The 24,116-nt window shown below is 41.4% G+C and overlaps 1 protein-coding gene across 3 annotated transcripts in view; it reads right to left on the reverse strand.

The window, feature by feature from the left end:
* Positions 1 to 2,455: 2,455 nt before the first annotated feature.
* Mcm8 (minichromosome maintenance 8 homologous recombination repair factor) overlaps positions 2,456 to 24,116 on the reverse strand; it is a 31,928-nt gene continuing 10,267 nt past the window's right edge. For all 3 annotated transcript variants that reach the window (XM_050132940.1, XM_050132933.1, XM_050132950.1), the window contains 11 exons: positions 22,595 to 22,746; positions 22,089 to 22,284; positions 19,797 to 19,827; positions 18,976 to 19,116; positions 16,613 to 16,754; positions 11,921 to 12,116; positions 9,731 to 9,950; positions 8,990 to 9,199; positions 7,624 to 7,700; positions 3,461 to 3,650; positions 2,456 to 2,908 (listed from right to left, as the gene is read on the reverse strand). In XM_050132940.1, coding sequence (XP_049988897.1) covers positions 2,816 to 2,908; positions 3,461 to 3,650; positions 7,624 to 7,700; positions 8,990 to 9,199; positions 9,731 to 9,950; positions 11,921 to 12,116; positions 16,613 to 16,754; positions 18,976 to 19,116; positions 19,797 to 19,827; positions 22,089 to 22,284; positions 22,595 to 22,746 — 1,648 coding nt within the window. In that variant the 3' untranslated portion in view covers positions 2,456 to 2,815. The remainder of the gene's footprint in view (positions 2,909 to 3,460; positions 3,651 to 7,623; positions 7,701 to 8,989; positions 9,200 to 9,730; positions 9,951 to 11,920; positions 12,117 to 16,612; positions 16,755 to 18,975; positions 19,117 to 19,796; positions 19,828 to 22,088; positions 22,285 to 22,594; positions 22,747 to 24,116) is intronic.

Consider the following 24,116-nt stretch of genomic DNA (forward strand, 5'->3'; position numbering starts at 1 on the left):
ATGCTGAGGAAGAAACAACAAATGCTTTAAAAGATATTGTTTATAAATGCTGCTGAACTAATCCAAGATAGATATTTTGAAAATGCCTTGACTTCAAAATTTGGATCTAAGGTTATGATGCTTTGGAAAAGGTCTTCTTTTGTTTTCACAGAGGATGAAACCCTGTGGATTGTGTCTATCCCAATATGGTATGATGGACCTCACCCTCCTGAAAGATTGCTGTAAACACCTTCAAAAAATTACTTCACTCATCTGCTGAGATGAATCTAGCACACAGGTTATACCATGAAAGATCTGATTAGCAGTGCCCCATTCAGCATGAAGTAGTTTTGAGAGAAATAACTGTGCCCATATTGCCAAATATTCTTTATAAATGTTTATGATATAGATATGAATAATTTGCATTGGTATGGATTTTAAGGTCAATTTTGTTATATGTATAAGTATTTCTGATCTTAAGGTATTGTGATTGTGTAGTTCATTTAAAATGTATTGTATAATTAGGAAATATAGGTTAATGGATAATCATTAATAATAGTCAAGCTTGTAGTCATGTTAGATTTTCTAGATATGTAGAGATATATTTCAGTGAGATAGGCATTCTTCATATTTTTCAAAGTTTACAGAATATGGCATTTTAAAGTTTTAATAACTTAGGGCTTTTCAGGACAATGAGACATAGCTGCTTCTGGCAGCACCAATCTACTTCAAGAGGAAGATGGGCATCGAAGAGGCTCCTTATGGAGTTTGATAGCCATTCGGGCAAGAAACTGCTCTTGCCTGGACTGTTGCATAAACTGGACACAGAGAACCCACAGAGAGAGGTCTGCCAAACTTGCCTAAAGGTGAAATGGTCTTTCAGAGTTCCTGATTCATGAAAGAGTCTGCGAGACATTCTGCAGGACACAGCAGATAGTGACTGAACTATCTTTGAAATTTCCTGCTTCATGGAAAAGTCTGCTGGATACTATGGGTCTGAAGGCTGAAGATGGATGCCCCAACGGTACAGAGGAACTTTGGGTGACTGTACAGGCGAGTTGTCTCTGTTATTTCTAGAGTTTTGGAAGTTGCTTACTTCTTGTGTACTTAGGTAATATTATATCCTTCTGGAGTCTTTGATGGAGTTAAAGAATAGATAGATAGTTATAGTTTTCCTTTTCCTTTGTTATGGTAAAAGATAAAATAGATATAAATATTGTAATTGTAATTCTTGCTTGATAACTGTTTTGGTATATGTAATTTTACTATGTTAAAGTTAAAGTCTTTCTTTTTGTTTAAACAGAAAAAGGGGAAATGATAGAGGATCATCTGTCTATGTGTTACTCTCATTGGTTAATTAATAACAAAAACTGCTTGGCCTGATAGGTTAGGACATAGGTAGGAGGGAAGACAGAACAGAATGCTGGGAGGAAGAAGGCAGTGAGGCAGATGCCATGTAGCCAGCCGCCAGGTCAGATATGCTGAATCTTTCCCGGTAAGCCACCACCTTGTGGTGCTATACACATTAATAGAAATGGGTTAATCAAGATGTGAGAATTAGCCGGTAAGAGGTTAGAACTAATGGGCCAGACAGTGTTTAAATGAATACAATTTGTGTGTTGTTATTTTGGGTGTAAAGCTAGCTGTGCGGGAGCCAGGCAGGACAAAAAGCAGGCCTGCTCACCTCCTCACTACAAGGCAGGATGGGTACTATAGAAATGAGTTAATAAGGCCACAAGGTAGAAAGTAAATGAAAAGAAACGGGTTAAGTTATAAGAGCTAGTTAGAAACAAGACTAAGTTACTGGCTGAGCTTTCATCATTAAGAAGTCTCCTTGTCATTTATTGGGAACTGGCTAGCAGGACAGAAAAATCCCCCTTCATTTTGTTTCTTCAATTTTTCATTTATCCGGTTTCCTGGAAGTTTAGTATATTTCCAACCACTGGCTCACAATGCCTGAGTGCTTATATGTGGGAAGTGTTTGATGGTTACAGATATGAAGGGTGTCTTGGCTAGAGGTCCAGTTTCACTTGAAGCTTCTCACAATCTATTATCATCAATTTTGACTTTATGGGCTCTCCCTCTTGAAGCAGACCTCAGAAAACTCCCTAGTTAATCCAGCTTTTTCAAACCAATGTTTCTTGTTGTGCTTTTTCTTCTGAACTCGCAACAGAAAGAGGCTGAATGAAGATGTTCCCTGCTGCTGCCACCTTCCACAGAGGCATTTCCTGGTATAGGAATGGCATCTGTGAGGCACGAAGGTGGGTGTGCTTGAGACACCATGGCATCAAGCTAGGTTTACATTTCTCTTATCAGTCTTCATACAATTTTGTAAACAATTATTTTCCAGAAAGGATTTTTGCTAAAGTCAAAAGATTTCTACTACTTCCAAATGAAAAACCAAGTCAGACCCACAATAACCATGACCATAAGGGTTAGAAACAAATGAAGAGTTTTTTTGACGTAAACATTTTATGAAATTCAAAGTTTAATATAAATAAAGTTTCACAAAAATAATACTCATTTGTTTATATATTACCTGGATGCCTGAGAGACACCTGATATACAAGACTATGAAACACTAATAAAAAATGACAAGAAAAAGTATAAATAATGTTCATGTTATTTAGATAAAATAATACAAACATTTTACTTTTAGTCTTCTGGATAAATTATGGATTACTAATGTACAATCTCACCACTTCTCAGCTGACCATAACTAACATTTTTTCATTATGAGTTATATGCCATTTTTCAGACCTTTTATTTTCAGTTTTTTAATTAAGATGATTTTAAGGTATAATAAACTACAGGTGGCCCTGACTTGGTAAGTTTGTCACATAGTTTGAAGTTGGTAAATCTTTGGGCCTTTTTTTAAGAGGTAACCCTGGTCATTCAGTGATCCAATGAAGTTTTCAAAAACGGCAACCTAGAAGCAAACATCCAGAGTCAGCCCATTTAGGAACACGCCAAACATGATTTTCACATCAGTCTCTAGACAGACTCCCAACAAGTATCCTAGGCAAATAAAATAGTATGTGCTTTCTATAGCACACCGAAAAAGCAAAGAATACTTTGTCTTAACCAAAAACCCAACTTAGACTAGTGATGTGGGACAAAGGTCTGTATTCTGTCAATTATATTTTAAATAAACGCTGACTGGCCAGTAGCCAGGCAGGAAGTATAGGTAGGACAACCAGACAGGAAGCAGAGGCAGGTCAATGAGAACAGGAGAATTCTTGGAAGAAGGAAGTCCTTTCCAAAGTCTTGGCCCAGCCACCGAAGAAGCAAGATGTGACTTCCCTGCCTAATAAAATACCGAGCCACATGGCTAACACAGATAAAAATAGTGGACTAATATAAGCTATAAGAGTTAATAAGAAGCCTGAGCTAATGGGCCAATAAGTTTATAACTAATGTAGACCTCTAGTAATGAGGACCCTCTGAAATTACAAAAACTATCTGTTAAGTATTCAGGTACCTGAATGTTTAGTTCTTTGGCAATCTGACGAAGTTGATGATATTGAAATATATTGTTGTAAGTTCTTTCAGCAATGCTGTTAAGAGCAGAAATAAATCTTTTTGCTGTTGACCTGTTGCTCATTCCAGAGCCGTGCTGGGATCGCTCAAAATCCAGGTTCCCAAATTCATCTGAGTAAGTTCCTAGCATGCTTAAAGATGGAGAAAAAAGAATTATCTCACATGGTATGGCTACAGACATTTTTGGACTGGGCTTCCAAGTCATAATAGAAATTTGGGAATGGCTGTGAGACTTAGTTACTTTGAATTCAATTTGATATACACTGACAGAAACATATTTTGAACACAATTACGGCTATAAAGAAAGCATTTCAGCCAGGAGTGACAGTACATGCCTACAATCCCAGTGCTCAGGAGCTAAGGCATAGAACTTCCTTGAGTTTAAAGACAGCCTCAACATAACAAGTACCAGGTCAGGTAGGGCTAAGGAAGGAGATCCTATCTCAAAACACCAAAACAAATTTGCAAACATGAAATGCAAAAGTATAGAGTTGAAAAACAGTATTACAAATAACAAAAACATTCTTTCTGATTAATAAAACTAAAATTTCTGACTACAGCATTTTTGGCTTTCCCAGGTAAACATGTGTTATTGACTTCCACAGCATCTGCAAAGGAAAGATGTTTCAAACTACTCTAGAGTGGCTGGAGAATTGGGTAAGATCACAGGCTGCTCTTGCAGAGGGCCCTGGTTTAAGAGAACCTATACAGCAGCTCATAAGCACCTGAAATTCCATGAGATTCCAATTCTCACTTCTGGCTTTGGAAGGCACTGTGCACATGGTGCCAAGATGTGTGCCGGCAAAACACCCACACCTGCTGTGGAACAATCCTTGCACGCTGTACATATGCATTGCTCCCTCTGGTTAATAAAAGAACAGACTGGCCAGCGGCTAGACAGGTAGAGGCTAGGAGGGACTTGTAGACAACAAAAGAGTACAAAAAAGAAAGAGAAGTCTTAGGAGTTGCAAGGAGACAGGGAGAAACAAGGTGAAACTGTCGTGTTGAAAAAAGGTGCCATCATGTGGCAGAGTGTAGTAAGAAATGTGGGTTAAGTTATAAAACTAGTAACAAGCCTGAGCTGTCGGCCAAACATTTATTATAATTAACAATAAGTTTCTGTGATTATTTGGGAAGCAGCTGGAAAGTCTGCCTCCACATACCCATAAATAAAAAGCTTAAAAATAAATTCTCTAGGAATAAGCTTAAGCTCATGCTGACTTGCAGTGATGACAGACACTAGTCCCTTTTCTCTTCTGTTTGATTTTTACAGTATCACCAAAAAAGGGAAATACATCTGACAGAGAGTTTTGGCTGGAGTCTGTAAACACCTATTACAGACGGAATTAACCACGATGTAATCCAGCTCTACTGCTGAGTCCATCTGTACAATGGGACACATAAAACTCATTGCCAGTTTAACAAGTGAAGGTTTTTACTCAGGAATTATCAAATATGTATTGGTCACCTGTTAGGAAGTGGGCTCCAGGTGGTAAACAAATCTAATCACTGTTCCTTCTTAAGGAGTCCTTAGGAATGACCGTCAAAGGTCATGGTCTGTTCCTCCACTAGAGAAGAAACTGTACACACAGAAATGTGTATCATTCAAGAAGACAGGAGCACATGACAGAACAGGGCACGTTATTTACGACCTTCAGGCTTAACCCACCTGACTCACATAACAAGCTGACGTTCCTCTATTGTTGGAGATGCTCTGAGTACTGACATGGCAATTCTTCTTGTTTACCACAGACATCCTCCTAGTCACCTTGTGCTTTGGGAATTATCCTTACTCCTTTTACAGACAAGGACAGTTTTGGCAGAAAAACAAATGACTTTCCGAATGTTAACATTACTAATGAGTGACACCTGGGATTTTGATCCGTGCTCCCTTGCTTTCATTTGAAAAAAAGATACATAAAATATCTGACATACTCCCCTGAATTGGAAAAGCTCATAGCAACCTAGTCTCAGTAGGCAGTACTACTTCTAGAATATTTCCAATTGTGTAAGAATACTCATATAAGCTGTTTATTAAATAAAAACATTTACTTTTCAAAAAATGTCCAAGTACATATTATGCTAACTCAGATGAACTATGTCATGGTTCATATTTTTCTTGTTCAGGTTTCTGCTTCCCAGAAATTAAAAGTATAATTTCACAGAATAACATGTTAATGGTGGTTTCAATGACACAGAAGAGATAGGAACTAAAAAGGGCAAATTTTTTAAAGAGTACTTTAATTGATGAATTAACGAAGTATGTTTAATAACACATGCTAGCCATGACTGTGGGCCCTGGAGAGACACTGGTAAACACGATAAGGTCCTTCCTCTCATGCACTAAGAAAGCATGTTAGTTTAACAGATCTGAACTTGATGTGTTAGCCGGTCTCAATCTCTGATAATGCTAGGCAATCCTAAGCACTGGTCGAACTATTCTCTCCCCTTGTTGCTGACACACTGAATGAAAGAGAAGGCTGTGCTTCCACAGACTGGTTATAAAAGCAGGGAACAAGCACAGTTACTGCTCAAGCTCTAGTGGACAGCAGGGTGCCCTTCTACATAAGTCTGCTTATGTACCTGTGGGAAGAAGGCACAGAGCCATCATGACCACAGCAAAGCAAGGTGAAGCCTCCCTCCTGGGAAAGGGGTGAGAGCAGTCATTCATCAATGCCATACTCCTGAACAATCACAAGGACAGCACAAGAGCCAGACCCCACAACATCTCTGTGACTTCTCATCTGTGCAGTAGTACTTTCTCATCAGGTCGCAAAGCTCACCAATAGCAACTCAGAAACTTATTAATTATGGGGGCTGGAGAGATGGCTCAGTGGTTAAGAGCATTGCCTGCTCTTCCAAAGGTCCTGAGTTCAATTCCCAGCAACCACATGGTGGCTCACAACCATCTGTAAAGAGGTCTGGCGCCCTCTTCTGGCCTTCAGGCATACAGACAGAATATTGTATACATGAAAGAAAGAAAGAAAGAAAGAAAGAAAGAAAGAAAGAAAGAAAGAAAGAAAGAAAAGAAAGAAAGAAAGAAAGAAAAAGAAAGAAAGAGAGAAAGAGAGAAAGAAAGGAAAGAAAGAAAAGAAAGAAAGAAACATTAATTATGAAGGCTTGGCCATTAGCTTAGGCTTGTTCCACTAGCTCTTATAACTTAAACTAATGTGCTTTATTAATCTATGTTCTCCGTGGCTCAGCTACCTCTACTTTGTACCATATGTCCTACCACTTCAGTGTGTCCCTGGTGTCTCTCTGGTGGAATCTTCCTGCTTACACTTCTCCTCTTCCTCTCTCTCCCTAGAAATCCTGTCTATACTCCTTCCCCCCGCCTAGTTATTGGCTATGCACAACAGATCTGATCTCAGCTTATGGCATGAGTCAGAGGAAGGGGATCTGTGCAGCCTTTAATATCATCAGATGTAGAGGACAGCAGTGCCCGCCAGCATGCACTACATTAGCACTGACAGAACACTACTATTACTGTGTGCATGCATGCCACAGCACAAGAGTGGGAGGCAACTTTGTTGAGTTGGGTCTCTCCTTCCACATTTATGTTGTTTCCAGGAATCAAATCATCTGATTTGTATGCCAAGAACTTTTACTGCACTGACCACCTTGTAGTCCCTTTGATATAACGTGCCATAGCAGCCTTAAGTTGGACTGTAAAACCCTTGTTCTTCAACTATACAGAACTCTGGTTCAGGGTCAGAGAGGAACTGGCAAAGCACCCTGACATGAAGCAAATTCAGTATCTATACAATTTGCCATTGAAGAAATAGAAGTTACCTGTCAAGAACACCAAAAGGAAGAAAGGAAAGAAGGAAGGACAGAAAGAGGAGATAGGGAGAAAGGAGAGAGGGAAGGAGGGAGTGAGGACTAGGGGAGAAAGTTGAGAAAGAAAAAGAGAAAGGTAAAAAATACAAAATTTAAGGGGCCAGCAAGATAACTGAGCAGGTAAAGGCATTTGACAGGTCTGACAGCATTGGTTCAATCCATGGGACACACATGGATGAAGAACAAAAACTGACTCCAGCTGTCCTCTGATGACCACACATGTGTATGCACTGCCCCCAAATGTAAAATTAGTGTTAATCTTACCTATGTTTCATAATTTCAATTATATCTTCAGCATCTTCTTTAGTTGCTTCCTCTCTCAATTCTAACCTTGCTCGTGCCTATGAAAGAAAACAACTATTTTAAAATAAATGATAAATACTGTAACCATTGATTGTGCTGGTGCGTTGTACCTAAGCTTCATTATTCACTGTATTTCACTGTATGGGAAGGGCTGGTGGTGAGTGTGCTCAAAATACATTGTATGCATGTGTGCAATTCTCAAAGAATAAAAATTAGAAAAGTAGTCAGGCAGTGGTAGCGCACGCCTTTAATCCCAGCATTCGGGAGGCAGAGGCAGGCGGATCTCAGTGAGTTTGAGGCCAGCCTGGTCTACAGAGAGAGTTCCAGAACAGGCTGGAAAGAAACCCTGCCTCAAAAAACAAAAACAAAAAATTAGAAAAATGTACAAATAGCTTAAAATATAACCAAAATTTACTTTTACCTACTAATATTTTTTCTGAGTGTTCGTTTTATGAGTTTTGGTTATGAAAATGTTTTTGTCCTTGCCTTTTATTTTCAGGAAAACACAGTTTATTTAAACTCAAATAACAGAGGTGTCAATCATATTTTAGAATCAAAAGAACCTTACCATTCACTGCAGCTAATTTTAACTGCAACAGTACTCAGAGCACCATGCAATGTGACAAACAGTGCTCTTAGAAAGGCTGCCAACACCTACCAACCTGTCACACAATCAAATCAAGTAGTCAAGACACTCGACATATTCCATGTTCTCATATGCTCAACTTGGAAGCCTAGGATTCTAGGTAATCTAACCACTTTTCAGACACTTCAGCAATCTACAGTGTCATTAAAAAAAACTGACATTGCTCGGCATAACTGGTACCTAGAAAGAAATCTATAGCTTTAATATGCTACAAAAGTAACTAAATCTTCTTTAAAAAAAAACTTTTATTCATCCTTTTATATTTTTTTAATTTTTTAATGTCTCCTAGACAGAAGATCTAGTCAATAGTTCAATAGTGAAGAAAACTGATCAAAAGAAATCATAGTATCACAGACACATACATACACACACACACACTCTCTCTCTCTCTCATACACACACACACACACACACACCCTCTCTTACAGTACTAGAGATTGAACCTAGGACTTACACATGCTGAGAAAGCACTCAAGACCACTGAACTATGTCATCTCTTTGTTGATTTTTGAGACATATCACATACTAGGTAACAGTCTGGCCTTGGACTCAATCTGTAGTCTAGGCGTGCCTTCAATTTGCAATCCTCCTGCCTCAGCACCCTAAGTAACTGAACTTATAGGCTGAGCTCCTTCCCTCTTCCTCAAGTCACAGAAAGCATGAATGTAGGGAAATGCAAACCTCTGTGAGACGGATCAAAGATTCCAGCTGCCGGGTGGTGATGGGTGAGCTGCTCATGCATTGGCTCTGCTTGCGGAGCTCCAGGTAGAAGTCCTGAAGAGCCTGGGCAGCTTCTATGGACAGCCTTGGGTGGACATACTGCCGTGCATAACCAACATACTTCCTCAACAGCTGATGTGGAATTGGATCTATTTTCTCTGCAGGGGCCACCTAGAGTAGAATTTTAAAATAAAAAAAATTAAAAAAAAAGTTACATTGTTTAGGTAAATTAGGAAGTTCCAAAACTTCTCCAAATAAACCAAACACTATGGCTACAGCTTCCAATCCCAGCCTTGGATCAGTGGTTCTCAACCTTCCTAATGCTGCGACCCTTTAATTCCTCAGATTGTGGTGACACCCAACCATAAAATTATTTCATTGCTACTTCATAACTTATTTTGTTCTTATAAATCGTAATGTAAATTTGTGATATGCAGGATATCTGATATGCAACCCCCCAAAAAGAGTCGTGACCCAGTTTGAGAACCACTGCCTCAAATTTCAGAGTACCAGGTAAATATCTAGGGATGAGGAGGAAGGTGGATTTTATTTTGGGGGAGGGGTAGATGCTGAGGATTAAATCTAGAGCTCTGTACATGCTAAGTACATAATATACCACTATGACATACTCCAAGCCCCCATCACACAGAGAATTTGCACATTTAAGCACAATGAAACTAAATGATTAAGAAATAGGAATACCTTTAATCTTTCTGATAATGGTTTCTCGGAAACTACTTCAAGTACCGAAGTGTTTGAATCTTGACTGAGCGTCCGAGCTACTGTGGCACTGCTAATGGTTTTCTGCTTCCCAGCTCTTATTGCGATCACGTGTTCAGAAAGTAAGTGGTCATGCTGCTCATTTGGCGTATCTAACAAGATAAAGACCAAATCGAATCTGGACAGTAGGGCACTCCCCATCCTAGGAAGTAGGGAAGAAAGAAGCAGAAAAGCCTAAGAAAGTGTTGACTTGTTTACTAGTTCCATGCACAACTTCTAAGGAACAGTCAATCTTCAGGTTCAAGAAATAAGCTTTCAGCATAGCTGCGTGTTCCTACTCCTCACATACACTGGACAGCTGTGGATGTGGTCTTTCCTCATACAGCAAAGTCACTGAGACCTACATATTCATGGACACAGAGCCTATCTATCAGTGCTTTCATAGCTCTTTTTGACATTTTTTTCCTTTTACATGTATGGGGTTTTTGCCTGCATGTGTGTCTATGAGCCAGCGGTGTGCCTGGTGCCTGTGCAAGTCAGAAGAGGTGATGGAGGAGGGTCATCTGTCTATGTGTTACTTTCACTGGTTAATAAAGAAACTGCCTTGGCCCTTTGATAGGACAGAAAATTAGGTGGGCGGAGTAGACAGAACAGAATGCTGGGAAGAAGGGAAGTGAGGCAGATGCAATGAAGCTCCGACCCAAGATGGACATAGGCTAGAATCTCCCCGTAAGCCACCACCTCATGGTGCTGCACACATTTATAGAAATGGGTTAATCAAGATGTGAGAGCTAGCCAGTAAAAGACTGGAGATAATGGGCCAGGCAGTGTTTAAAAGAACACAATTTGTGTGTTGTTATTTCGGGTGTAAAGCTAGCCGTGCGGGAGTTGGGCAGGACGAAAAGCAGGCCTGCTCGCCTCATCACTACAATCAGAGATGGTTGTGAGCCGGTACGTGCATGCTAGGAACCAAGCCCAGGTCCTCTACAAGAGCAGCAAGTGCTCTTTAACTGCTGAGCCGTATTTCCAGCCATGCTTTGATGGCTTGTCTCATCCAAACGCTGTCTCTCCAGTGCTCGTGTACAGTGACACACAACAGAGTAAAGATGCTACACTCTTTTAGGCATCACACTGAGCCCACTTAAACCTATGGATTTAGGACTAGCAATGAGTACCACAGTGAGATTCCCCATTTCAAAAACAAAGGGGAATGGGAGAGGTAGGAGAGATGGCTCAGTACCCATAACACTCAGGTTCCAGGGGAATCCAATACCCTCTTCTGACATGCAGGCAAAATACCAATACACATAAAATAAAAACAAATAAATCTTTAAGAAAAGTAAATTTCCGAAAGAAGAAAAGAGAAATAAGCTGCTCTAGTCAGGCCTGGTTTTCCCGGAGACACCGTCTTCTCACTTGTCTGTCACTTACGTCTGTTTTTCTCTTACACACATTGCATTCACCCTGTACAAAGTGAATTACAAGTGGAAGCACAAGCCAGGAGGTGGTGGTGCACACCTTTAATCCCAGCATTCAGGAGATAGAGGCAGGTAGGTCTCTGTGAGTTGAAGGCCAGCCTGAGCTAGAGAAAGCTCCAGGTCAAGTATACACAGACAAACCCTGTCTCAAACAAACAAAAAACAAGACCAGAAAAAGAGGAAGTACAAGGTGAACTGTGTTCTTGAAAGAGTGAGAGCACACCCCTTAAGTACACAGCAGGGCCTTCTTAGCTAAGCAGACAGGGATCCTTTATCAGGGTGTGCAAAGCTTCTCACTGCTGCTTCCCACTATTCGGCCTTACTGAGTTTAAACAATTTCTGATTTTTGATGGTGTGAACACTGCAATGCACATTCCACACACGTCTCTGGAGTTGCTAACTATGATCAGGATTTCCTAAGCATAGAGTACTTAGAATAAACAGAATTACAGAATCATACAAGGTGGTTTTCAACATGTGGAGGACATGAGGATTCTTTCCCACTCCTTTAACATAGATAACTGCATCTAAAACCTTGGCCTGTCTGGTAGGCTATGTGGCACCTCACTGTTTTTCCAGGACTTTAGCGCATTTCTGGACATTTACTGGAGACCTGTAACTTGTGTGAGCTATCCACTGATATGCTCAGCTACCTTTTCCCTAGTGATCACAGCACACATTTGAAGAGACTTACTTCAAATTCTCAGAAACTGTTTTGGCTTTATTGTAGTGTCCTCCAACTGGATTTGCAGCGGCAATAATGGAAGTCCTTGCAGGGAGGCTGCAAACCACACCAGCTTTAGCAAGGCTAATGCTCTGCTGTTCCATGGCTTCTAACAGGGCTTGATGTTGATTCCCCATCTTATCAAATTCGTCGATTCCACAAATGCCTACAAGCACAACAGGAAAATAGACAAAAACATCTTTCTCTGGTCAGGTTTCAAATCTGTAAGGCAGAGGTTACTGCACAATGATTATTTCCATTTATTTCTAGAACTTAAAATATCAAGAGTTAGTGAGAACTGCCATTTGTTTTATCTTATTACTAAAGCTTGTGCATTATTCACCATTCCCTGTGGGTAACACACTATGTGGTGGCTCCATATATGAAGATACGCAAGTCTTAAAATGCATCAAGACCTAATCAGTCAGGAAAGACCCAGACATCTAAGAAATGTACTTCTCAAACCACTTAGGATATGCAAGATTAAGTGCCTGCTTTCTGGAGCACAGTCTAGCTAAACTAGGAGAACTGAAAGGGCTGAAGGAAAAGGTATGCCTTCAGCTGAGTCTTTGGGGGACTGTAGGCAACATGATTCAGGTGGAAGAACATAGCTCCAGTCAGAAGGTGCAAACATGGCTCAGTAAAGGGAGGTATTGATTGATGGCACTTGCAGGGACTCTTAACACATAGTACCACCACTGAAGGTCTTCTGAGTACCAGGGATGCCTGAAGCACAAGTTACTGGGGTCATTAGCACATCTGGTAGTGCGCTTTCTCCCACTTGTGCACACCAGTTGGGGGATTCTCTGGAGGGCTTTCCCATGGTTAGACTCATCTATACTCTGCGGTCACCTAATCCCTGCCAGCTAAGCACATATGAGAAATAACTGCTTTTTAGCTTGTTCATGTTTCAAGACCTATACATCTAGTTTGTGGTGCTGGGGCTTGAACCTAAGGCACATTAGAACCAGAGCTCTCTCACATCCTTCAATTCAATCCAGTGCCACTTCTGGGTTCCTACTTCATGGAACCCATTTCCCTTTGTACAGCATTTCCTTTCCGTCATCTCTACAGATGCCCACGTCTAGTTATTTAGACCTTTGCTCTTTTCTTCATATTCACTGAAGCTAGTAGAAGCCTTTCCTCTACATCCTCTCATTTGGCAGGGTCAATTTCCTATGTTGATTGTTAATTTTTATTTTTATGTTTTTGGCTTTTTCAAGACAAGGTTTCTCAGTGTTAATAGTCCTAGCTGCCCTGCAACTTGCTTTGTAGACCAGGCTGGCCTCGAACTCAGAGATCTGCCTGTCTCTGCTTCTTGAGTGCTGGAATTACAAGCACGTGTCACCACCATGCAGCAATTTCTTAATCTAGTATCTTTATCTCATTTTATTTCATCTCTTTGTCTCATTTTATTTCATTAAATTCATGTTCTCGTTAGGTTTCCTGGGAACTTTTCATTGGCACTTGGATTTCAGTTTTGTGCAGACAGGGAACTTTGTTACCTTGTTTATCCTGTTCATGTTTACTGGCTGTTCTGCTCAGGCCTGTTTATACTGTCGTTCCTACCAGCACTTTTCCTTCTCTAACTGTGATCCACCCTATCCCCTGGTGTATTAGTTTATAGACTAGGTTGTTGACTACATTTTGGTAACCTGCAAGCGACTCAGGAAGGGGAAACAAGAGTGACTGGACTCTGCCCCCTCTCTTCCTCTGCTGAGAGGGCTCACCCATCCATGAGGAAGGCACGAGGCTGCTCAACAGAGCACTAGGACAGTGAACCTCCCTCCAGGGTTGGCTGTGTGTACATCACGCTTCCTGTGCTGCCCCGCTGTCCTGTCCATGCCTCTGACAACGATGTTACTGGAAATTCTTAGTTTTTTGCACATTTCCTCCCAAGCGGGGATGAGGTGGGAACAAAATCAAGCAACTCCCTCTCTCGGCTCCTTCTTCACAAAGTATAAAGCGAGGCAGCCAACTTTTTCTGAAAGGATCCATAAGTATCTTAGGTTTAGGAGGCCATAGTTTACATACACTTATGGTTGTTTTTTTTTTTTTTTTGTTCATTTGGTTGGTTGGTTGGTTTTTCTGTACAATTCTTTATAACTATATTTTTAAAAGTTTTAGCTTTATATAGGGCTCTACCTATGGACTGAAGTCTGCTGTCCCCTGGTATCGGTTGTTGTTTTTTTTTTTTTTTATTTTATTTTATTTTATTTTTCATTTATTTATTAAATATTTCTGTCTCTCCCCCACCGCCGCCTCCCCTTTCCCTCCCCCTCCCCCAATCAAGTCCCCCTCTTTCGTCAGCCCAAAGAGCAATCAGGGCTCTCCGTCACGTGGGAAGTCCAAGGAAAACCCTCCTCCGTCCAGGTCTAGTAAGGTGAGCATCCACGAAACTGCCTAGGCTCCCACGAAACCAATAGGTCCAGTAGAATCAAAAACCCGTTGCCATTGTTCTTGAGGTCTCTATCGGTTGGTTTTTTGAGACACAGTTTCTCTGTAGCTTTGGAGCCTATCCTGGAACTAGCTCTTGTAGACCAGGCTGGTCTTCCAACTCACAGAGATCCGCCTGCCTCTGCCTCCCAGTGCTGGGATTAAAGGCGTGCACCACCACTGCCCGGAATGTCGGTTGATTTTAAAGGTCTCATCAGATAGCCTTAGAATCATGGCTCCTCCTCAGTTTCCTGACGGCTAGGATCACAGGCATGTTCTCATCCCTGGGATCTTTTTTTTATTTGTTTTTTCTTATTTTATGTGTATGAGTATTTTGCCTGTATGTATATTAAGTGTACCACAAGTGTGCCTGGCACCGAAGGAGCTAAGAGGGTGTCAAATCCCCTGGAACTGGAGTTACAGATAGTTATGAGGCATCGTGTGGGTGCTGGGAAATGAGCCCAGGTCCTCCCCTGAGAGAACAAGTGTTCTTAATTGCTGAGCCATCTCTCCAGTCCCAGCCCATGGTGAAAACCATGAACTAGAACCACCCTCAACTCTTCAGCTTGTGTGAGTACGAACATTAAGTCACAAAATTTAATACGTAAACCTCTTCTGGTCATTTCATCAGATGCTGAAGGAAAATACCCTTCTTTCTTCCTTTTTCCTCTCCTCTCCTCCCCTCTTCTCCCCTCCCCTCCTTTTTCAAGACAAGGTTTCTCTGTGTGGTTTTGGAGCCTGTCCTGGAACTTGCCCTGTACACCATGTTGACCTTGAACTCACAGAGATCTGCCTGCCTACACCTCCTGAGTGCTGGGGTTAAAGGTGCGCACCACTACCATCTAACTAGAAAGACTATTTTTTAAAAGCTTTATATTTCCTTTTTACCTCACAGCCTTTGTAAAGATTTTAGCAGGATCCTGTTTGTTGCTAGAACTCAGTCCTGTTGGTATTTGTAAAATTCCTTCCTACCTAACTGTGCTAGTTAGCCTCACAGTGTTTAGTTAATCTAAATATATGCAAAACATGGAACTAACATTTCACATCTTACACTTCATTAGTGGTTGTACACCTAACCCTCTAATCACCCCGCCTTCTAAGAAGTAGCCTGGCAGTCTGACAGCTAACTACCCTTACATGACTACTTCCTTCAGCTGAGACCTCAGGGAAAGCACTGTGACTCTGACAAGCACCCGACGACCACCTGCTTCAGCAGGTACTTGCTGATTACTAGCTGTACACCAGTGGCACGCTCCACGCATGCAGAACAGCACCAGAGATAACATCGCCCTCCCCTTGTGAATTTATCTGGCCAGTAAGAGGCAGACAACTGGAAACGTGGTGATACCCGCTCTGGAAGGGAAAGGCAGTCATGCCGATGAGAACAGGCTCTGCCGCAGAAGAAGGCTGAGACGGAGAGACTATTTACGTCACAGCTCTAAGTTCTTCTAGAACACAAGACGGCATCCGTCTCTTTCCTGTTTCAAGGTAATTAGAACAATTTTGAGCTAAGTAACAGTAAGGCTCTCACTGGGTACTCACTGTACACATACACACTAAGCAATGAAAACAAGGCCGTCTACAGGCTAATTCAATCCACTCCATAAGGAACTTACCACAGAACTCTACAGAAATGATCACAGATGTGACAGGGATATCAGGTGGGAGGTGTAGAAACCGTCCATGTTTTATCTGATTATTTAATTACAACATATATTTGCTGTAAGATTCTGAAAACAAACCAGTTTCAATTGTGTAACAGAAATAAAAATGATAGTACTGTATGTTCAATTATTTAACACTCACTGTCAATCTACTGGTTAGGACAGTGCTGTCTAAATGGCTCTCAAACTACAGTAAATTTATCGAAATGAAGAAAGTACACCAGAGGTGGTGCATGTGCCTCTAATTCCAGCACTTAGGTGACAGAGACTGGAGGTAATCCCATTTACACAGCAAGCCCACTATCCTAAGAGGTAAAGTTTTTGTTTTGTTTTGGAGGGTTTTTTGTTTTGTTTGTTTGTTTTTATCGTTTTTTGAGACAGGGTTTCTCTGTATAACAGTCCTGGTTATCCTGGAACTCACTCTGTAGACCAGACTGCTCACAAGCTCACAGAGATCCGCCTCCCTCTGCCTCCCGAGTGCCAACGTTAAAGGCGTGCATCACCACTGCTCATCTGAAGGAAGTTTTTAAGCCCAGAACTATTAATCCCTTTTGTCTCTCACCTTGGTCACCAAGTACCAGAGCACCAGCTTCCAAAGCAAAATCTCCAGAGGAACTGTCTTTTGAAAGAGTTACAGTCAGACCAGAGCTGGTGGTGGTATTTCCACAGACATACACACCACGGGGCGCCACATTGCATGCTGCCTATTAAAAACAAAAGGGTTAAAAGAATCATTCAGAGGGATGGAAAAACTGGCTCATCTTTGTTGCCATGCAGCATGAGAACCTACGTCCAGATCCCCAGCTCCCTTGTAAAAGCCAGTCAAAGCGCTGTAACGTTTAGAATCCCAGAGCTTCAGGAGTGGAAACACGCAGATCCTAGGGACTTGCTGGCCATACATTCTACTCAAAATGAAAAGCTCCAAAGTTCAGTGAGAGACCCCATCTCAAAGAGTAATGTGCAGAGTGATTGAAGACACCTGGCTGCCTCCACACAGTAACACACAGGCAGGCAGACAGGCACACGCACACACAGAGTTAAAAAGGAATCACTGACCACAGTCAACGGTTCAAACCCTGGTAATGTTGTACATGCTAAGTAAGGGCTCTATCCCTGAATTTTTTTTGATGGATATTTCTTATATTTTGGCTGTGAGCCTACCCTTTAATGGCTGAGCCATCTCTCCAGCCCTGATGGATATTTCTGTGTATGCACCACAAATGCACTGGTGCCTATAGAAGCCAGGAAGAGGGTACTGGTTTCCTGGAGATGGAATTACAGGTGATTCTGAGTCACCTGACAAGGGTACTGGGAACCAAACTTGGGTCCTCTGGAATAGCAGCAAATGTTCTCAACTGCTGAGCCACTTGTTTCTCCCCAAGATAGGGTCTCACATAGCTGAGGCTGTCCTCTTCAGAGTCACTATGTGGTACAGAGGATGACCCTGGAGTGCTGGTTTTACAAGGGTACACAACCACAGCTGTCCTTTGTGTGACAAGCATTCTATCAACTGAGCTACACTCGCAGGCCTCTTTGTTAGTCTGTTTTGAGAAGTCTCACCATGATCTGAGAGTGGGGTGGTTTACTAAGTGGTCAGAAGAAAGTAGGAATATAAATGCTAAGTGCTTCCCAGTAGTGCTGTTCTAAAACATGGCCTCTAATATTATAGCTTTTTAAAGTTGCTTTTTATTGTTTTGGGGTGTGTGTGTGTATATTGGTGTAGTACGTGAATGTATTAAGTGTACCACATGTGTGCAGTGCCTGGGGAGGCCAGAAGAGAGCGTCATATCCTCTGGAACTGGAAACACAGATAGCTGTGATCTGCTATGTGGGTACTGGGAACCAAATTCAGGTCCTCTACAAGAGTGCCAATTGCTTTTAATCAGCTAACCATCTCTTCAGCCTCTGTTTTCACTCTTACTATAACTAGTAACCCTTGCCTTGCTATCAGGCTGTTGCAAGGGTTCAGAACAGATTAAAGTACGTTCTTCTGGCCAGAGACCCAAACAAGGATGTAAAGTTTTAAAGGAATGAAAAAGACAGGTTTACTATTCAACCATAGGGAATAAAGATGGCACGTGTGAAGGGTGGTGGGATGAAGATGCAATGGCAAGATCAAAGTAATCCTGTCTGCACACCAGGATCACCTTGGGGCACTACATGTGGACAAGTACTAGCTTCAGGCTGCCTATACTATCCTCAAAGAGTTTCAAAGACAACTGTGATACACAACCAGCGCTCAACTGCTAGACAAAGATTCATCAGCACAGGAGTGACTGCAAGGAGGGGGTTTGTGGACATCCTTAAGAAGGACACTGCTGGGCACCACTCTGGGAAAACTACGAGCTTCCAACAAAATACCTTCTAGAGCCATCACGAACCCAAGAGGAACACACCATCAGGCTCTGGCTGACAGAGACAGAATCTTCCTTGGTGGCTAACAACTGACTGGTGAGAAAAGCTGTTTTGCTTTGGATTCAGAGAAACGGTGGCAATGTACACAGATATCGATCCCTTACCTTTACCAGAATATTCTGAAGCCCTAGCAAGATGCCTATACACTTGTAAGGAGAGAACACATGACCAGCTTTACTTCCTTCTCTGTTCTGTTCATCGCTGTAGTCACATCACAAGAGATTAGCAAAGCATTACTAGGTGCAATAACGGTCTAAGAAAAATAGCATTTCATCATAGTTAATATCGCCAGAGACCAGGATGCCTATGTGGTCTGTGTGGCAGAAGACTAGCCTGATGTGAAAATAGAGCCACATACATAATACATATTACTCATACAAACTCCAGTTCCTCTATACCCCCAGACAAACTAGATCCTCTGCAACCCCAAATGCCATTTGTTGAGAAATGTCACCTGTCAATTATTCATACATTATATAAGCAGAAGGCAAAATACTAAATAATTAATACCTGCAGCATCTGACTCTTCCCCAAGCCTGGATCTCCAACAATCAGGATATGTGGGTCTCCTCGAATAGGAATCCTGTTTTTGTCATCTGCGTACTTCTGGCTACCGCCAAAGAGCGCTAACGTCAAACCTGCTTTAACAAGCTCGTGTAGAAGGAGGGAACAAAAAAGAGAACCATCAAGATGACTAGCAGGAGGCATTCCTGCATGGTTACAGTATGACTTGTCTGTCTGGAGATTATTTTCTCTTCACAGTGCTGATGGAGGGCAAGGCTTGGTACCTAATTAGTCAGAAGCTCTATCCCTAATCTATGCTACCAGCCAGGATAATGAACTGAACTTTATTTCTTTACAATGAAGTCAAGAAACAAAGCCAGGCATGTCAGCAATCCCAGAGCTTAGAGATACCGACACAGGAAGGCTATGTGGGGCAACACAGCAAAAGCCTATTTCAAAAGTAAAAACATCTACAAATAAACTTCTATAACACAACAATTAAAAACAAAGACTGAAAGTATATAAATCAGTGGTATCTTAGACACTGCTAAGAACAACTCTGCACGTCAAGAACCCATTCCCAAGTAAGAAGCACCTGTGGTGCCGACTTTAACCTGGTGTCTAATTACTTTGTCCGTGTGTCACAGGGGTGCATTCCCAGTAGCTGCTGGCAGCTCCCGAGGGCTATTATTTGCCTCAAACATAATCAACTTATAGAGAATGATGACTCAAAATATTAATAACTGGTAAGAGAATCTAATTACTTTTTAGTATTAATATTGATAACTTGATATGCTTTTTGAATGAAGGTTAAGTAATATACTTACTTCATGACCAAATATGACAGGACAAAGTGAGCTGAAAAATAGAAGACAATTTATAAATTCTAACTTAAATTTCATAGGTCCATTAGAAGGTCTACTTTACAATTGGCTTAATTTTCTTTACTTAGTATCCAAAAAGGGAGTAAATTTTACATCTCCTCAATCCCACAAATTTTATTTTTACAGTAAACTTTATTTAATCTATAAAGAGAAGGATGCTTTAAAACCCATGCTTCTCTGAGGGAGTACTTGAAAAACATCTTAACACAACTGATCTGACAGAATTAACACTTAAAATGAACTATTATCAGGTTTTCCACATTCCAGCTTTCTTGTTTTATTTGAACAGACATCTTTAATCTGTGTAGTTAAGTCACTGAAAAGAGGACACTAATAACTAAGCTCAGTACAAATATTAGTATTTGAAGATAGTATAGAATTTCATTTCTTTTCAGTTCAATTCAGAAGGGTCAGATTAAAATGTGAATATAAGGAAACAGACCTACAAGGGCTGGAAAGTGATTCAACCTACAGAGTTCTTGCTGCACAGGTATACCATGTTAAAAAAAAAAAACAAAAAAAAAAAAAACAAGTATAAGCCAGATGGTGGAGCACACGCCTTTAATCCCAGCACTCTGGAAGTAGAGGCAGGGGTATCTCTTGAGTTTAAGATCAGTATGATCTACAGAGTGAGTTCCAGGACAGTCAAGGCTACACAGAGAAGCCCTGTAAAAAAACAACAGCAACAACCCCCGCCCTCCAAAAAAAAAAACCCCACAGATATAGTGGGAAGCTGTAATCCTAGCACTGGGGAGGTAGAGATAGACGGATCCCTGGTGCTCACTGTCCAGCTTAGCCAATCTCTAAGCTCCAGATTCACTGAGAGACTGGCTCAAAACATAAGATGCTTAGCAATAAACACAAGGAACATACCTGACGTCAACATAATGTGTGTGCTCGCGCGCGCGCGCGCACACACACACAGACAGTATTTGCATGTGTCCATTTAGTAAGTAAGGAACAAATAAAAATGGCCAGGGTAGTAGCCAGGAGTAAAGTGTGAATCTTCCTTCTGTTTTAATAAACAGAACCTGGTGTCCCTTGAAACTAATGTTTACCATGTCCCAGTCTAACTGCCACCAGCTTCCTACCAAGCACCTGTGCCTGTGACTTTTCTACGGCCAGAGAAGCATCGTCAGTAGACAAAGAGCAGAACAGAAGTGCTGGGCTGTTCCTCAAATCCAGGTCCCCAGGAGGCACTCTTGTTAGGGCACCAGGCCCGGCTGCCATCCCTTCTCTGTACTACCCCTGCCTTGCTGTTGCTTCTGAGCTCCTCTCCCAAATAAATGACATTTAGCCAAACCGTTGCCTCCAAAGGCATCTAAACTGAAGCATAACTGCTGTGTACTGACAATTCTAATTCTCTCTTCTCTGTCCTCTCACAGTCCATTTCTTATCTAGTACTGGCCAATAAACTAAAGGTCCAGGATGGAAAAACAGTGTGCCTACATCTATTAATATTAATCTGCTAGATTAATAAAGTGAAAGATAATTCTTTAAAAAACTTCAGTTTGGATGATGAAATCACAAACATGAAGATAGAGAAAGAGGCAAACTGGTGAGCAGTGCCGAAGACGGGCCACTAAGAGGCTGCTTCACTTACAGCCGGTGAGGAGTGACAGCTGCCTGAGCTCCACGTGGCTGTTCCTGGCGTCTGCCTGCCTACCTGCCTGCCTGCCCAGACGACCCCTCTGTAGCTCACACATGCTGATCCTATCACAGCACTAGCTTTCCCAGAGTAGGTCAGGGTGGCTATGTGGTGGGAAACTCACACATTTAAAGACAAGAACTTAAGTAACTCAAGACTTTCCTCAGTTGGCAAACTGACATATGAAAAAAAACAGAAAGAAAAGACTCAATTCTGGAGCCAGAAACCTTGATCAATTTTTTATAGAATGTACTCCGAGTCTTCTTCCTTCTTGATTTTCCTCATTTCTTCAAAATTACCCTCAAATTGTCAGAATGCCAAAAGCATACTATATCAAGTAAGACAAGTACATTACTAACTAATAACTACACAGGAAACTTCTGTGTGAGACAGTCATCATTTAAGCTAGGCATCATTTTTCCTAAAAAGGTCTAAGTATAAACACCCCTACCATGAAATAACAAATAGCGGCCTACACGTGCTCTACGGACTCGTTTGTTGCGCATTCTGACTAGTTTCTCTGACAAGTAACCAAGAGCATACTGCCATGCACATCTGTGGCAAAGCCTCGGGTCACTAAGACATACTTGACAATGAGCTTCAGCAGGTTCTCTTCGGCCTGAATCTCTTGGATGGCATAGAGGTCTTTAAGTGAGAACTCCATCAGTGTCCCATGCTGACATCCGTCCTCTGCAGTCTGAGATTTCTGTCCTTTGCTGTTGCTAACAGAATTTGCCTCGATGTACAAAAGGAACATGCACTTATCGTTCTTATTCCGAGAACCTGTAAATTCAAAACATTAAATGTACTGTTTTCATTTCCCATACAAGAACTTGACAGAGTGTTCAACAAGATTTATGACTGAGTAACTTTATTTACTATTCACTTGAGGCTTTTTAGAGACAAGGCCTCAAGAGGAACCTCAAACTGTGACAACCCTTCTACCTCAGCTTCCTGAGGACTAGAACACTTCATTTTACATAGAAAAAAAGAATTCCTAAATTATTTGAGATGCAGAAGTATCTTATAGATAAAAAAAAAAAAGCTAATATATCACTGTTGAGAGACAGTCATGAAGAAAGTTACAACATACCTTCTTCGGTATTTGAGACTTTGACAATTCCAGTAATCGTCACTGTATCTCCTGGGACACAACTATCTACAAGATCATGAACGAGTTCGCATTCGATTGTTCGAGGGATCCGCCCTGCTTCTCTCTGTGCATCAGACATCAGCTCCTGTATCCTAAGGCATTCAACAGTTTCCAGTTAGAATACATCTTCCCTTCAGCTGTTTCTTCGGTACAGTGACTGTTCTGCTGCTCTAGAAGGCAAACTGGTTTTTAAGGAGCTCAATGGTATTTCAAAAATCACTTTAACAGTTCCCAGTTGAGGATGGCAGAATGAACATATATGTATTCATTTCACCTAGCATCCCTCAAGAATCCAACAAATAAGAGTCACCAAAGAAGTGAAGGCAAGTTTGGAGCATGCAAATGTGGCAGTAACAAATGAGGTATTAGTGAAACTTCTGAAAAGAGCAGACAGTGAAATAGTGATGGATGAAGCACAATGCTGTCCAGAATGCACAGACTAAACTCATCAGGGGATAGAGAAGCAGCAACCCAGGGTCTCAGCAGAGCCCCAAGAGGTTCTCAAAGTTGGGGGCAGGCAGCAACAGACAGTACAAAAATAAGTTTTTAGAATTTCTTTGGAAGGAGTTGGCAATCAAGTAGGGAAAGAACAAGAATTTACCATCAGGAGCAAGAACACTATCCTATAGGAATGGGCAAATTCCTTCTAAGAGGGCGCTAAGATGTCCACACAGCTACCTCAACTCCAGAATAAAACCTCCTCAGTTCAGCATTTTAGGAGCTCTAACCAATACAAGAACACTCAAAACTGTCTTACTTGGGAAGAAGACCTGAAGAGGAAGAACTCCAACCCACAGAGAGCAGAAAAGAAGACCCCACCTCTGCAAACAATTTCTCACCTCATCTCTGAAATGGTAGAGGTTCAGGAAGAGAAAATTAAAAAAACAGGAATCTAAGAGTATGTCCAAAGAACAAAATAAAAAGTGTTTTGAGATGGGAACAGAGGGAAATCAGAAAATTAAAATCACCAGGGTAAGTCAGGGTGGTGCATGTCTGTAACTCCAGTGCTCGAGAGGCTAAGAGAATTGTGGGTACAGGTTATGGGCTACAAAGTTAGTCTCGATACAATGACAGCAACATAAAAAGCAAAGGTTTCTAGAAATGGAACACCACCACCAACTTAATTTGGAAAGCAAGCGAGAAATGAAAAGGTGGGGCAGACACAAGGCAATGGGTGATGATAGGGACACACATGACTGAAGTCCAAAGAGAAGATAACTCAGGGACAAAAAGTATCAAGGGGCATGAAGATAACTAGGTATCCTTCACCATTTCATAAGTGCACAAATAAAGAGATTACAAAGAGGGGGAGTTCAGCACCCTAAAGGGAATGAGAGTCCGACAGCATCAGGCGCCCCACTAACAGCAGGGAAGACAAAAACTACGTAGACTTAAGGAGCTGTCATGGACATAAAATCAAAGCTGGAATGACTAGATGAAAACTACGTAAACGAGGAGGCTG

Source organism: Alexandromys fortis, unplaced genomic scaffold, assembly GCF_014885135.2.
Source record: "Alexandromys fortis isolate MF-2015 unplaced genomic scaffold, M_Fortis_MF-2015_v1.1 scaffold_6, whole genome shotgun sequence".
NCBI classification, from domain to species: domain Eukaryota; kingdom Metazoa; phylum Chordata; class Mammalia; order Rodentia; family Cricetidae; genus Alexandromys; species Alexandromys fortis.